General features: G+C 36.3%; 1 protein-coding gene across 4 annotated transcripts in view; it reads left to right on the top strand.

The window, feature by feature from the left end:
• Nucleotides 1-16,322, top strand: part of Ppig (peptidylprolyl isomerase G) — a 41,551-nt gene extending 25,229 nt beyond the window's left edge. For all 4 annotated transcript variants that reach the window (XM_074071053.1, XM_074071054.1, XM_074071052.1 and 1 more), the window contains exons 9-13: nucleotides 9,090-9,294; nucleotides 10,051-10,218; nucleotides 11,649-11,736; nucleotides 13,922-14,058; nucleotides 14,234-16,322. In XM_074071053.1, the coding sequence (XP_073927154.1) occupies nucleotides 9,090-9,294; nucleotides 10,051-10,218; nucleotides 11,649-11,736; nucleotides 13,922-14,058; nucleotides 14,234-15,347 (1,712 nt within the window). In that variant the 3' untranslated portion in view covers nucleotides 15,348-16,322. The remainder of the gene's footprint in view (nucleotides 1-9,089; nucleotides 9,295-10,050; nucleotides 10,219-11,648; nucleotides 11,737-13,921; nucleotides 14,059-14,233) is intronic.
• The last annotated feature ends 255 nt before the right edge of the window (nucleotides 16,323-16,577 follow it).

The following is a 16,577-nucleotide window of genomic DNA, read 5'->3' on the forward strand; positions in this document are numbered from 1 at the left end:
TGTATTCCTTTTATTCCTTCTTCTTGCCTAATTGCTCTGGCTAGGAATTCCAGTACTATGTTGAATAGGAGTGGAGATAGTGGGCATCCTTGTCTGGTTCCTGATTTTAGAGGAAATGGTTTCAGTTTTTCTCCGTTAAGTATAATGCTGGCTGTAGGTTTGTCATATATAGCTTTTATAATGTTGAGGTACTTTCCTTCTATTCATAGTTTTCTTAGAGCTTTTATCATGAAATGTTGTTGTATCTTATCAAAGGCTTTTTCTGCATCTATTGAGATGATCAAGTGGTTTTTATCTTTGCTTCTGTTAATGTGGTTTATTACATTTATTGATTTTCGTATGTTGAACCACCCCTGCATCCCTGGGATGAAGCCTACTTGGTCGTGGTGAATAATCTTTTTGATGTGTTGCTAAATTCGGTTTGCCATTATTTTGTTGAGGATTTTTGCATCGATGGTCATTAAGGAGATTGGCCTATAGTTCTCCTTTTTGGAGGTGTCTTTGCCTGGTTTTGGGATAAGTGTAATACTGGCTTCATAAAATGTGTTTGGCAGTTTTCCTTCCCTTTCTATTTCGTGGAACAGTTTAAGGAGGGTTGGTATCAGTTCTTTAAAGGTCTGATAGAATTCAGCAGAGAATCCATCAGGTCCTGGACTTTTCTTTTTTGGGAGACTCTTGATTGCTGCTTCAATTTCATTTTGTGTTATAGGTCTATTCAGGTGATTAATTTCCTCTTGGTTCAGTTTTGGATGATCATATGTATCTAGAAATCTGTCCATTTCTTTTAGATTTTCAAATTTATTTGAATATAGGTTCTCAAAGTAGTCTCTGATGATTTCCTGGACTCCCATGGTGTTTGTTGTTATCTCCCCTTTTGCATTCCTAATTCTACTAATTTGGGTTTTTTCTCTCCTCATTTTAGTCAGGTTTGCCAGGGGTCTATCGATCTTGTTTATTTTTTCAAAGAACCAACTTTTTGTTTCATTAATTCTTTGTATGGTTTTTTTGGTTTCTATCTCGTTGATTTCAGCTCTTATTTGTATTATTTCTCTCCTTCTATTTGTTTTGGGATTTGCTTGCTCTTGTTTTTCTAGGAGTTTGAGATGTATCATTAGGTCATTGATTTGGGATCTTTCAATCTTTTTAATATATGCACTCATGGCTATAAACTTTCCTCTCAAGACTGCCTTAGCTGTGTCCCATAGGTTCCGGTAGGTTGTGTTTTCATTTTCATTGACTTCCAGGAACTTTTTAATTTCCTCTTTTATTGCATCGATGATCCATTCTTCATTAAGTAATGAGTTATTTAGTTTCCAGCTGTTTGCATGTTTTTTGTCTTTACTTTTGTTGTTGAGTTCTACTTTTACTGCATCGTGGTCAGATAGTATGCACGGTATTATTTCTGTTTTCTTATATTTGCTGAGGCTTGCTTTGTGCCCTAGTACATGATCTATTTTGGAGAAGGTTCCATGGGCTGCTGAGAAGAATGTATATTGTGTAGAGGTTGGATGAAATGTTCTGTAGACATCTACTAGGTCCACTTGATCTATTGCATATTTTAGATTTTGGATTTCTTTATTGAGTTTTTGTTTGGATGACCTATCTATTGATGATAATGGGGTGTTAAAGTCTCCCACAACCACTGTGTTGGCGTTTATATATGCTTTTAGGTCTTTCAGGGTATGTTTGATGAAATTGGGTACATTGACATTGGGTGCGTACAGATTGATGATTATTATTTCCTATTGGTCTATTTCCCCTTTTATTAGTATGGAATGTCCTTCTTTATCTCGTTTGATCAATGTAGGTTTGAAGTCTACTTTGTCAGAGATAAGTATTGCTACTCCTGCTTGTTTTCGGGGGCCATTGGCTTGGTAAATCTTCTTCCAGCCTTTCATCCTAAGCATATGCTTATTTCTGTCGGTGAGATGAGTCTCCTGTAAGCAACAAATTCTTGGATCTTCTTTTTTAATCCATTTTGTCAAACGGTGTCTTTTGATGGGTGAATTTAGTCCATTAACATTAAGCGTTAGTACTGATAGGTATGTGGTGATTCCTGCCATTTAGTTGTCTTAGTTGTTTGAAGGTTTGATTGTGTGTACCTAACTTGATGTTACTCTCTACTGTCTTGCTTTTTCTTATCCTGTGGTTTGGTGCTGCCTGCCTTTTCATGGTTAAGTTGGGTGTCACTTTCTGTGTGCAGGATCCCTTGCAGAATCTTGTGTAATGGTGGCTTTGTGGTCACATATTGTTTTAGTTTCTGCTTATCATGGAAGACTTTTATTGCTCCATCTATTTTGAATGATAGCTTTGCTGGGTAGAGTATCCTGGGGTTGAAGTTATTTTCATTCAGTGCCCGGAAGATCTCACCCCACGCTCTTCTTGCTTTTAATGTTTCTGTTGAGAAGTCTGCTGTGATTTTGATGGGTTTACCTTTGTATGTTACTTGTTTTTTCTCTCTTACAGCCTTCAATATTCTTTCCTTAGTTTCTGAACTTGATGTTTTAATGATGATATGTCGTGGAATAGTTCTATTTTGATCTGGTCTGTTTGGTGTCCTGGAGGCCTCTTGCATTTGTATGGGAATATCTTTCTCTAGATTTGGGAAATTTTCCGTTATTATTTTGTTGAATATATTACACATTCCCTTCGTTTGCACCTCTTCTCCTTCTTCGATGCCCATGATTCTCAAGTTTGGTCTCTTGATGGAGTCAGTGAGTTCTTGCATTTTCTTTTCACAGGTCTTGAGTTGTTTAATTAGTAGTTCTTCGGTTTTTCCTTTAATTACCATTTCATTTTCAAGTTCTGAGATTCTGTCTTCTGTTTGTTCTATTCTGCTGGATTGGCCTTCCGTTTTGTTTTGCAGTTCTGTTTCGTTCTTTTTTCTGAGGTTTTCCATATCCTGGCAGTTTCCTTCTTTAATGTTGTCTATTTTTGTCCTGAGTTCATTTATCCATTTATTCATTGTGTTTTCTCTTTCACTTTGGTGTTTATACAGTGCTTCTATGGTTTCCTTTATTTCTTCTTTTGCTTTTTCAAATTCTCTATTTTTATTGTCTTGGAATTTCTTGAGTGTCTCCTGTACATTTTGGTTGACCCTATCCAGTATCATCTCTTTAAAATTCTCATTGAGTACCTGTAGTATGTCTTCTTTTAAATTATTCTTGTGGGAATCATTGGGTCCTTTGGCATAGTTTATCTTCATTTTGTTGGAATCTGGATCTGAGTTTCTGTTCTCTTCATTCCCCTCTGGTTCCTGTACTAATTTTTTGCTGTGGGGAAACTGGTTTCCCTGTTTTTTCTGTCTTCCCGTCATTCTCTTTGGTGTTGTTACTGTCCCTGTACTGTGTGCAATTAAGTATTTTCTAGCTTGTAATAATAACAATGGTAATATTTAGAATGGAAGGGTGAGCTGAGATGGAAAGCAAGAAGTTAAAGAAAAGGGGAAAACAAATATACAGACAAGAGGGAGAAAGCAGAACAAGGTATCAGACAAGAGAGTTTCAAAGGTATAAACAGGGAGTGTTAGTGTACTAATCGACAGCTGAACAGACATTAGAGAGACAGAGAGAGGATTGAAAATCAAAGATAAAAAAAATAAAAAATAAGTAAATGAAAGTAATATCTATATATAAAAATGAATTAAAATAAAATGGAAAATAGAAAATTTAAAAAAAAACCAAAAAACTTCCAAGTTTATATGCAATGCAGTTTCAGTCTTAATAATTTGGGTGTCCGTCTCAATCTCCAGTCCTGGAGTTGGTGCCTCAGATGTTGTTCTGTAGTTGTCTCATCAAAGGGGATACATAAAGTAGAACAAAAGTGTGTACACACACACACACACACACACACACACAGTTTTTTGGCTTGCAGGTGTAATTCGGTTATTCTTTCAACAAAGGTAGGGAGAAAAAGAAAAAAAGCGTCTGGAGACAGTTCTGAGAGTGGTATCTGCAACTGTGGCTTGCCTGCCTGCTGCTCTCAGCCTGTAGCTGGCAGTGTTATTTATGCAGATCTCTGGGGTGAGCTTAGCACTCACCTGGTCCCACAGGCTTTGTTTGCTCAGAGTTCTCCTGTGCCGGAGCCTCTGCTACAGGCTTTCCCCTTTCCAAGCACTGGGAAAGGTGACACTGCACCTGGTTCTCAGGCCTGTGTGTTTATTTACAGTTCATGTGGGAAGTGGGTCTTCCCTCCTCTCACAAGCTTTCCCGCTCCTGGTTGCTGGGCGCGCGCCTCGCTCCCGCCAGAGGCTCTCAGGCCCACCCGGCTTGTTTATTTACAGTCCTGGGAAGGGTTCCCTTCCCCCAATCTTCAGCGCTCAGGGCGCCCCACCCTCTTTCCAGCGTGTCTTAACTGTTCTTATTGCTTAGTACTCAGTTTCTCTTTTTTTCCCGGGTGGAGGTCAGTCTGTCCAGGGGGCTATGCTGCTCTGGCCCAGGCTTGTCTGTGGGAGTACTGTGGTACCGCGAAGCTCACCTGGTCCACATCTTCCCAAGCCGTATGGGCGCCGGCCACTGGCGGCCCCGGGGGCGTCCTCTGTTCTCCATTTAACGTGAAGTGGAGATTCTCTGCGCTGGCTGGAGATGTGGAGGGGTCAAAGTTATGCCTTTTCTCAGTGATTATGCCTGCAAAGTGTGTCTCCAGCGTCTCTCCAAGATTTCACTGTAGGAGGGTCGCTTTCTGCTTCCTACCTCTAGCCGCCATCTTGGAATCCCTCTTATTAACCATTCTTCCAAATCCATGTACACTTTGTAGTCTAAGAATTTCTGTGAATTTATCACTGAAATACATATTTTCTGTTGCTGTTTTGCTATTTGAAGTCATTGGCCCTGTTTTCCCAAATAGATTGAAAACTCAGCAAGGATGGGGCGCTCATATTCTATAAGTAACCTCTTTCTTTGTAATATATTTGCAGTTCATCATCTGCACTTCCTGGCATCATGTTGAGTACATATCTATATAACATCCATTTAAATGTACTGGTAAACTTTAAGAAAGATAAAATTTTCATCATATTCACAATGTACAATTTAGGTTAACTCAGACTTTGAAACTCTGCTGTAGTCTACTAGAACTAATAATGATACTGTCATATCTCTATTTTTGCCTTTTTACCATTGTATTCTTTAACTGCCATTTCTTAATCATTTTCTCTCTTTTTTTCCTGAGTAGATATGTAGGAAAGTGGCCTGTAAATTAAATTCCCTTAGTATTGAGAAACATCAAAATAGGGAACCTTTTTAATCTTAGAGCTTTCTTAACTGTATTCCAAGGCATTTTTCCAGAACCTAATTTATTTTCCTTTTAAAGTTAATGTCTGACATATGGGCAAGTGACATTATTATAAAAATAGTCTGAGTCTCTTTCTGACTTTCCATGTTATTTGATATCTTGCTTCACTAAGATGTTTTCTTCTAAAGTAATGTATATTTTGCCAGTATGATAATGTATGCCCATAATCTAAACTACTTAGGAGATGCAGGATCAAGGAGGCTGGTGGAGTGGCTCAAGAGAGCCTGCCTAGCAAGCATGAGGCCCTGAGTTCAAACTCTAGTACCATGAAAGAGAAAAAAAGAGTTAAAGGACAGCCCTGGCAAATTAGGTCCTATCTCAAAAACAAAAAAACAAAAGGATTAGGGAACATGGCTGAGTGTTAGGGTGCTTGTCTAGCCTGCACGAGGCCCTGGGTTCAATTGCCAGTACTACAAAAAAAAAATAATATATAAGTTAAATAATGGTCATTTAAAATGTATTCAATATACTTGGTGGGGAGGGTGGGCTTACATTTTAAATAAATAAACCGAGGCTGGGCATGGTGACTCATAGCTGTAATCCCACCTACTTGGGAGGCAAAGATTAGGAGGATCAGAGTTTGAGCATAGCCTGGGCAAAAGTTAGTGAGACCTCCATCTCAATCAATAAGTCAGGTAGTGGTCTCTTGCCAGCCACTGGCAAGGCCATAAATAAGAGGATTGCTACCTGAGGCAGGCCCTGGGCAAAAACACAAAACCCTACCTGAAAAATAACTAAAGCAAAAAAGGGCTGGAGATAGGCTCAAGTGTTTAGAGTGTCTGCCTAACAAGTGTGAGGCCCTAAGTTCAAACCCAAGAATGCCAAATAAAGTAAACTGGGATGTACTTTTCATAGGAAAGAATTCTAGTGGAAAATAATTATAAGTTGGAGTTAGTGAATAAAGTTTTGTTAATCATGGTACAAAGTGTTACTAAGTTTTGTTGAATAATTTTAACAGGTATAATTTGTTTATGTGAAATATTTTCATTTTGCTTGAATATGATATAGTCCCAGCTATTTTTATTTAGATTTACTCCTATTCATTGTGAGTTTATTTTCTTCTTAGGCAACTTTAAAAGTTTAATAATCCCTCCATTCCCTTCAGGTTTTAGTTTAGACGTGTGTGTGTGTGTGTGTGTGTGTGTGTGTGTGTGTGTGTGTGTGTACACAGACACTTTGCCTTTCCAACAGCAATGGTCTTGGGTTCCTGCTAACATTAAACTCATGAGACAAAATAGGTCTCATCCAGCACTAACTTAACTTTAAGAAAAAAATGATAAAGGACAGGAAGAAGCTTGATTAGTTCAGCAATAATATTTTAGAGAAGGCTTATGATTTCCAGATACAGCTTTTGCATGTCCTAGTCATTTTACACTGGATATTTTTATGGTCCAGAGGAACATGATAGGATAAGGATGAAACCACTGCATCTGGGGGCTTTTCGACCTCCCACCTCTCCCCACTGAGATTTGAACTCAAGGCCTCACATTTGCTAGGCAGGTACTTTACCACTAGAGTCACTTCACCAGCTCTTTTTTTGTGATGGGTTTTTTCAAGATGGGGGTCTCATGAATTATTTGCCTTGGCTGGCCTCAAACCAAGATTCTCCTGATCTCTGCCTCCTGGGTAGCTAGAATTATAGGCATGAGCCACTGGCGCCCACCTTCATGGTCAATCTTGGTTTATCCATGTCTATTTACTTCTCACTTTTCTTTTTTTTGAAATTGGATTTCAATATGTTGCCCAGGCTGAACTTAAACTTTGTGTGTGTGTGTGTGTGTGTGTGTGTGTGTGTGTGTGTGTGTGTGTTTGTTTTACCACATCTGGTTCCTTTCCTCTTATTTTAAAGCAAATTCCAGGCATTACATTTTACCAATAAATACTTCATTTTTTCCCTAATAGATGACTATAAACCTAAATTTCAAAAATCCTGACAGTGCTCAGATTTTTTTATTGTTTTATTAATGTTAACTAATTTGTTGTTGTTATTTGAATCTGGATACATATAAGGTTCAAACATTGAGATGGGTTTTGTAAGTTGTTTTTTATTTATTTGAGCCAGGAAAGTAGTCTTAGCTACTTGGGAGGGTAAAGTGGGAGGATCAGTTGAGTCTGGGAGTTTGAGGCCATCCTTAGCAAAATAGCAAGACCATGTCTTGAAGAAAATACTTTCGAATAGAATTCCCCAACATCTTTTTGTTTCCTGGTGAAGTGTATTCGTTGACAGGCCTAGGTCATTATCATGTAGCATTTCCCGTAAATACACACACCATATTTTACACATTGAGCTCTTGTATTATATGTATTTCTGTGCTACTTTTTTTTATATAACGTAGTAGGTACATCTAGAAAATTGATCAGATGCAGTATTATTTAAGTTCCTTTTGGTGGGAAAGGAGTCAGACAGAGTCTGTTTGTGCTCTGCAGCCACCATTGGTGTTCAGTGCCTCATTAAAAGTTGCAAAAGGATATTCAAACTGTAATTTCTTCACTTATTGCTGGAATACTTCTGATAAAGAGCAGCTTTCCTTCATCTATTTGGCTAGTCAGTGGTATAGTTCATACAGGAAAAGCAGGACGAATATTTCATATTTTGCTTACCAATATCACTGTGAACTGGTAGATTTTAATATATTTGCTGTATTATCACCCATATAACTATGTTGTCCTGTCTTTGGCCTGAATAAAGCATCTTCATATCTATCATGCTTTAAATTAAAATGTCTTTAAATGTGTTGCGAGCTCTACCCACTTTTGTTTTATTTTCCTTCAACTCCTACACAATACATCTTGGTGGCTTTGCCTACATTAAATTACTTGATCCTTAAAGCACTTGAGGTTTTGGACCCTTTTAAAAATTACTACTTTCTTAACCTCAAATAAAATTTGAATTGGAATTGGACTTTTTATAGAGACCCCAGAGCATAGTTATTTACCATCAGTAAATTACTTCCCTCTGTTATGAGTCTGCCTATCAACTAGAGTCTACTTTTTCTTTTGTTTCCTATGTTTTGTTGTATTTATTTATTTTGCAGTACTTGGATTTGAACTTTGGTTCAGGGCTTTGTGCATTCTAGGCAAATACTCTACTGCTTGAGCCATACCTGCATCCCTTTTTGCTTTAGTTATTTTTCACATAGGGTCTCATGTTTTTGTCTGGGGCCAGCCTGTGGCCTCTCACGCTGCTGGACCCTGGGTCTGAGTCACTATTGCCTGGCTTTGATCAACAGGAGATCTCACTAATTTTTTGTTCAAAGCTGGCTTCAAACCATGATCTTCCTAATGTTCTCTGCCTCCTGAGTAGCTGGGGTTATTGACATAAGTTACCTCACCCAGCAAGCTGTACTCCTTAATCATTAGAGAAATATTAGTGCCAATGAAATCATGTTTCTTATCTTTCCATGTTCATGCAAAATTTTTTTTTCCTATTATAACTTTATGCTAGTTTTACCTCCAATCTCAATAATAAGAGAAAAAGAACACTACAGGATTGGAATCTGGGAGTCTTAAATGTGCTTCAGAACTTTATTCAGTTGTTTCTCAGTTGTTTCTTAAAATTCCTTTGGTTTGCATTTTTAGACTTACTACTTTTTCAAAAAATTCTTTGGTTTAATATGTGCAATTTTGACCCATTTGGCGATCTTAATTCTAAGTCTTGACTCCTTGGCTGTTCCCCCTCAGTTCAGATAGCCGAATGAAACTAAGTTTTTACTACTAGTCTTAGAATCTACAGAAAATTTAAATTTTTGCTTACAAAGTTTGTCTAAACATTTTCACAAATCTTGTTTTTATTAAAGTTAAGAAAGAAGAAAAGAAACGGCATAAATCATCTTCCTCGTCGTCATCCAGTGATTCAGATAGCTCAAGTGATTCTCAGTCTTCTGATTCTTCTGATTCTGAAAGTGCTTCAGAAGAGAAATCAAAAAAAAGAAAAAAGAAACATAGGAAAAATTCCCGAAAACATAAGAAGGAAAAGAAGAAGCGAAAGAAAAGCAAGAAAAGGTCTTAATTTTACTTTTGCAATAATAGCTTTGTATTCTGAGTTCCTGCTATTTAAAACATCTCAGTTTTGTGTTCATTCAGTGAAATGATGCTTTTGGTTTTATAAGGTTTTAAGTTTCCCAGGCTGGCCTCAAACTCATGATCCTTCTGCCTCTATCTCCCAAGGAGCTGAGATCATAGGCACACACCACCATGCCAGTTTAGGTTTTTATATTTTATAGGAGGATTGTAGGATTGAGAAGAATTACAAGAAACCAACAGTTGTGATCTTTATTTTCTGTAGCAGTTCTTTCTTGCTTTTTGTCCTTTATTTCTTTTGCTCTTTTGATAGGACTAGGGTAGAAAGCAGGTGGTATTGACTGCATATTTACTTTGTTTTCCATTTTGTTTCAAATGATTATGTTTATACTAAAACTTACCTTTATCTGCCTATTGCCTCAAAAGCAACTAATTTCTTAGTATTTAAATTCATCAGAAGTATTAAATTCATCAGACTACATTACCCACAGTTTGATATTTCATATCCATTTTATGAGAAGATATTTTTGAGTATAATAACAGATTTTTGGTTTTTGGGTTTTGGTTGATTATTTGGTTTGTCAGGGGAATGGAAGGTTTTTTTTCTCTCTATGTGATCACATCTTTGGGAGGGATAGGATGCATGTGTTGTGATATATAGAAAAGAAACACCAACAATTAGAAGTTTCAGGTAGGTCCATAATAACCACATTACTTATTTTGTGCATTTCTGTTAAGTGCATCTAGTGAAAGTGAGGCTGAAAATGTTGAAGCACAACCCCAGTCTACTGTACGTCCAGAAGAGATCCCTCCTATACCAGAAAATAGATTCCTAATGAGAAAAAGTCCTCCTAAAGCTGATGATAAGGAAAGGAAAACCAGAGAGAGAGAAAGAGAAAGAGAGTGGTATGTGAATATATTTATTTTATAGTATACCTTACCATAGAATTTCTTTTTTCACAACATTTTATTATTTTACACAGACTTAATTGATAACCTTATCCCATGATTAAAATACATTTAAAAAAAATAATAGCTCATCTCCTTTTCTGGTAACCATGTATATATAGATAGGAGGAAAATTTGACTTAAATTACAAGCATATTGTGAAGAAATGTTACTTTAAAAAAGTAAGCTCTCCAAGTACGAAATATGGTATGATATATAGCATTTCAAATTAATAACAAAACAAGATAGTCTTAAGCCAATAAAAAATAGTGTTTTATTATGTTATTTGTATATATCAACTTTTAAGCAAGTAAGAAACTTATTTTTTAAATTACCACTAGTCCTATTGGTTCTTTATAAGTCATCATAATAATTATATCTGAAAGTAAAAAAAAAAAAAAATGAAATTTTTCTTAGTTATCAGAAATACATTGTCTTAACATACAGGTAATAAAACTTTTGAGTGACCCTCCTATCTTTTCACAATACAGCAAAAATATAAAAAATAAGATTTACTTACTTAAAACTTGGGGATTTGTTTGTTTGTTTTTGAGACAGGGTCTCATTGCATAGTCAGGCTGGCTTTGTACTCTCCATCCTCTGGCCTCAGCCTCCCAAATGCTAGGATTATAGGCATTTACTACCCAGCTGAAATTTGGGTAATTTTGATGGATTGAATTGAGTTTTTCTGTTCATATAAAAAAGGATGTTTCTGAGGAAATGAAGATTCAAGAGAAACTATTCGAACTACTAAAGTTTACTTTTAGTGAACTTTTCAAATGTCACGTACATGTTTGTTGATGAGCTAATTAAATGCATATAACTGTTATTTGAACATAATAAACATAAAACATAAAAAACATAGAAAAGTTTCACTTTTTTATCCCCCCTTTTCAACCAGTTTGTTTTTGATATAAATGATATTAGCATTCTTCTAATTGAGACCAGCATGTCTCTGCTTAATTCACATTACTTACACTTCGCTATACTTCTTTTACCAATGAACAACTGCTCATAGAATGAAGGTACTTTGGAATAAGATAGTTGTAAAATTGTTCTCTCAGAGCCCCCTCTGAGTGCTCTGTGTTGACTCTCTTTAGCACTAGCAAATTAGTTTCATCTTAGTAATGTGTATGTAATGGTGTTCTAAACAGGACCTCATTGGCATTTTGGGGCAGGATCCTGGGCATTAATTACCAGTATTCTTGCAATTGACAATTGAAAAAATGTTCCGTTGCTTTTCTAGATACTTACTAGGACCTAATGGCATATTAATTTAAGAACCACTGATTATATATAAATTTATCAATTTAGGTCAGTAAAGCTGTTTTTTCCAGATTCATTTTTATAAAGGTAATGTGTTTTAACTTTCCTTTGCTTACTTCTAGTAATCTACCTAACTCCCAGCCTCCTTCATACCAGAGACGACTCTTAGTTACTAGGTCTGGCAGGAAAATTAAAGGAAGAGGACCAAGGGTAGGTGATTTTTTTTTTTTCTTTTTGTGCTTAAAATATTAATAGTATTGCATTTATCTCCCTTAAGAGCTTCAGAGGACTGGGGGTGTAGCTCAGTGGTTAAGTGCTTGCCTAGAATGCACAATGTCATCCTAGGTTTGATCCCAGAACTGTAAGAAAAATATGTTTTAGAGTGTTTTTGAAATATTATAAAATAATATTTCACTATTCAGGTTACTAAAATCTAGGGGAGATGTGGATATTAAGTTATAGATTCATAAGATATAAATGGATTGTACATTTTTACATGGCACAAAATAGGATTGGGGCTGAGAGTGGTGGTTTATGCCTGTAATCCCAGCTATTGAGGAGGTGGAAATCCAATGATCACAGTTCAAGGCCAGTCCAGGTAAAATATTATCAAGACCCTCATCTCAACCAATAAACCAGACATAGTAGTATACTTTAATAATCCCAGCTATGTGAAATGTGTAGGTAGGAGGATTATAGTCCAGATAAATCTGGGCAAAAACGTGAGACTCTATCCAAAAAAATTAAGCAGAAAGGGTTGGGAGTGTTGCTCAGGTGGTAGAGCACCTGCCTAGCAAGCATGAGGCCCTAAGTTCAAACGCCAGTACCACTGGAAAGGGGAAGGGGAAATTGAGGTCTTTTGACTCTTGCTACTTTCTACCCATCATATCTCTACTGTTAGCAAAAATTTCCCTTTGTTTCATTGTTTGAGACAGAACCTGGCTATACAGTCCAGGCCAGCCTCAGACTTGTAATCCTCCTGCTTCATCCTCCTGAGTACTGGGATTATGGGCATGCACTGTCACTCCAGGGTTCCTATTCTTGTATTTCAGTCATAGGAAGCACTTTACCACTGAGCTACACTCCCAGCAGAAACAATTCTTTATTTTTAACTTGTTCTGAAGATTGAACCCAGGGCTCTACCAACATGCTGTTTCCCAACTTGTATTTCCTTTTTTTTCTCTTTACTAGATTTTCTCCATCAGAAATCTTGTGTTTTCAAAACTTTTTAGAAACTTGGCTGTGCTTTTTCTCTTGTTTCCTACTCATTCCTCAGGAATTTTCAGGGGTTTGTTGTTGTTGTTGTTGTTTCTATACCTAGCATTTTGCTTGAAAACAGCACTTGCTATGTAATCAGTTCCAAATAACAATCCAATGTGTCCTTTTCAGTCTTTATTTAACGTTATCTCTCTCTTTTTTTCCATCACATTTTTTCCCTATCTACCAGCCAGTCTATCTCAAATTTCCAATGCTAGTTTATACTCCTATGCTTAAATATTGGAGGACCTCAAGGTTCTGGCTCTTCACACTGCACATGTTCCTTGGGCAATCTCATTACTTCTGTGTCTGATAACTCAAATTTCCATCTGCTCTCCTTGGCATCAAAGACTTATTTGACCAATAAGCACCATAGCCTACCATCTAGAAAGTTCAGCATATAAGCACTTATTCTTCATACATGATCCTTTTGCCTGTGCAGTGCAGTTCTTTAAACCTAAAGCCCAAGAATCATTTTGATTTTTCTCCTTTCTTTTTTTTTTTTCGGAACTGAGTTTTGAACTCAGGGCCTCACACTTGCTAAACAGACACTCTATATCACATGAACCACTTGGCAGCCATTTTATATTGGATATTTTAAGATAGGGTCTCACGAACTATTTTCCCAGGCTAGCTTTGAACCAAGATTCTCCTTATCTCAGCCTCCCAAGTAGCTAGCATTTCAGACATAAGCCACCAGTGCCCTAGCTTGATTCTCTCCTTTCATTCATACCTTGTAAATCTTACCCATCTGGGGCTGGTCTTGGACCATGATCCTCCTGAGTAGCTAGGATTATAGATGTGAGCCATGGGCGCCAGGCTGGCTTATTTTTCTTATTTGGAATTTACAGTATGATTACTTAAAGTGTCTTCTGCCTCATTGATTTCCTATTTGAAAATTGGGAGATTTTGATTGATTGCTTGATTGGATTGATGTGTGGGTGTTGAGGATTGAACCTAGGGCCTCATATATGCTAAGCATATGCTCTACCACTGAGCTAAATCCCCAGCTGTAATTTTAGAAGGCATAGAAATGCCAGACATTTTAATGAAACCTAGAAATATATATGCTTTAACTATTATTCTATTGCTTTTAAATTTTTTATATGATCATTTTGTCCTTTTTTATTTTCTTAAGCGTTATCGAACTCCTTCCAGATCGAGATCAAGGGATCGCTTCAGACGTAGTGAGACTCCTCCACATTGGAGGCAAGAGATGCAGAGAGCTCAAAGAATGAGAGTATCAAGTGGTGAAAGATGGATCAAAGGGGATAAGTAAGATTCACTGTTATTTTAAATGTTGTAATAATTTTTTACTATTGCACATAATGTTATTTTATTATTTAAATTATTTTTATATACTCTATGGAAAATACAATCTTTTTAGCTAATAATTACACTGTTCTTTTCCTAATAACATTTCCAAAAATCTTTTTTACTTATCTTTTAGGAGTGAGTTGAATGAAGTAAAAGAAAATCAAAGGAGCCCAGTTAGAGTAAAAGAGAGAAAAATAACTGATCACAGACATGCATCTGAGAGTCCAAACAGAAAACTAGAAAAAGAAAAAAAAGTTAAAGAGCATAAATCTAACAGCAAAGAGAGAGACATCAGAAGAAATTCAGAAAAGGATGATAAATACAATAAAAACAAAGTGAAGAAAAGGGCCAAATCCAAAAGTAGAAGTAAGAGCAAAGAGAAATCAAAGAGTAAGGAAAGAGATTCAAAACATAACAGGCATGAAGAAAAGAGGATGAGGTCAAGGAGTAAAGAAAGGGATCACGAGAATGTTAAAGAAAAAGAAAAGCAGTCTGATTCTAAAGGCAAAGATCAGGAAAGGAGTAGAAGTAAAGAGAAGCCTAAACAGTTAGAGTCAAAAAACAATGAGCATGACCATAGTAAAAGCAAAGAAAAGGATAGACGGGCACAGTCCAGGAGTAGAGAACGTGATATAACTAAAAGTAAACACAGTTACAATAGTAGAACAAGGGAACGAAGCAGAAGTAGAGACAGGAGCAGGAGAGTGCGGTCTAGAAGCCATGACAGAGATCGCAGCAGAAGCAAGGAATACCATAGATACCGAGAACAGGAGTACAGGAGAAGAGGAAGGTCACGAAGCCCAGAGAGAAGAACGCCACCAGGAAGATCAAGAAGTAAAGATAGGAGGAGGCGGAGGAGAGATTCACGGAGCTCAGAGCGAGAAGAAAGTCAAAGCAGAAACAAAGAAAAATACAGAAACCAAGAAAGTAAGAGTTCTCACAGGAAGGAAAATTCTGAGAGTGAGAAAAGAATGTACTCTAAAAATCGTGATCATAATAGCTCAAATAATAGCAGGGATAAAAAGGCTGATAGAGATCAAAGTCCATTATCAAAAGTAAAACAAAGCAGTCAGGACAATGAATTAAAGTCCTCCACATTGAAAAATAAGGAGGATGAAAAAACCAGGTCCTCAGTGGAAAAAGAAAACCAAAAATCAAAGGGTCAAGAAAATGACCATGTACATGATAAAAATAAAAAATTTGATCATGAATCAAGCCCTGGAACAGATGAAGACAAAAGTGGATGAGTGAGTTGTGTAAACTTATGTCCTTTCTGTCTCAAATTTAAGTTTTAGAGACTTGCTGATGAATCTCCTCTGTGTTGTTTTCATGTTTTGGGGTTATGTTCGTCTCTCTCTTTTTTTTTTTTCCTTTTTTTTTTTTTTTTTTTTTTTTAAATGTGGACTTCATTGAGTTGATCTTTTGATAATCTGCAACCTGGATAATTTGTACCGCTAAAGTTTTAATAAACTTGAAATGAGAAAAACACTTTGGTGTAATACTGTGTGCTATTCTGTATGCATTTTTGTGTTGCAACAATCAGCCAGTAGCATCCTAATTTGCTTAATCAGCCATTTGGAAACAAGCATAATTGATGGTTGCAATGCATTATTACAAAAGCTTGTTTCTTGTGATTACAGTAACTTGGGAAGCCACTAAAAGTTTTATATAGATTTTCTGATTGCATTTGTAATAGAGGCTTGCAGCAATTTCTTTTAATTATACAGAAGCAGGATCCTAATAATTTGTGGTCTTAAATCATCACTTGATTTTACAGTATTTGTACTTTATTTATCTTGTGCTTCATATCTTATTCTTTATACTTCTAGCCATAGCTTGTTTCTTTTTGTTCACTAGTTGTCTATAAAAACAGATGAATGTTTTTTTCAGTTGAGCTGATTGAGTTTGACTTGCTGTTATACAGCATTTGACAGGAACTTGGAAGATCAGACAGTAATTCTCTGTTGCTTTTGGTCTGAAGAGTTGAAATTGTTGCTTTTTTGAAAACATTATTTTATTATTACTGTTACCTTTTCTAAAATTTAAAACAGACATTTCTCATTAAAATATACTACTTGTGCAGGTCCTTAAGCTAGACAGATTCTAAAAATTGTTAATAGTGACATATTAACTAAGATGTCTCTTTGGCCACCAGCCTATAAAGTATTGAGTGTTAACTCTGCATGTTTTTTGTTTTCTGTTTTTTTAAACTTGTGAACTAACTTCTCTAACTCATAGCTATGCGTTTCAAATGGCAGGAAAATGTATCTTTTCTATATATGACCATGATAGGCTGCAGCATGTTTATGACTCTGGTTTCTTTCCACTAAGGTGGATTTATATCATTTACTGTTGACATTATTTTAACTTGGCATGTATAATGTTGCCATATAGAGTAGAATAGAAAGTTAAAAATTTTTTGATAGCTTAAACACTGAACAAATCCAAAGTCCATTCAGAATTTTGTGTGTTGTATT

This window comes from Castor canadensis, chromosome 4 (assembly GCF_047511655.1).
Source record: "Castor canadensis chromosome 4, mCasCan1.hap1v2, whole genome shotgun sequence".
NCBI lineage: Eukaryota > Metazoa > Chordata > Mammalia > Rodentia > Castoridae > Castor > Castor canadensis.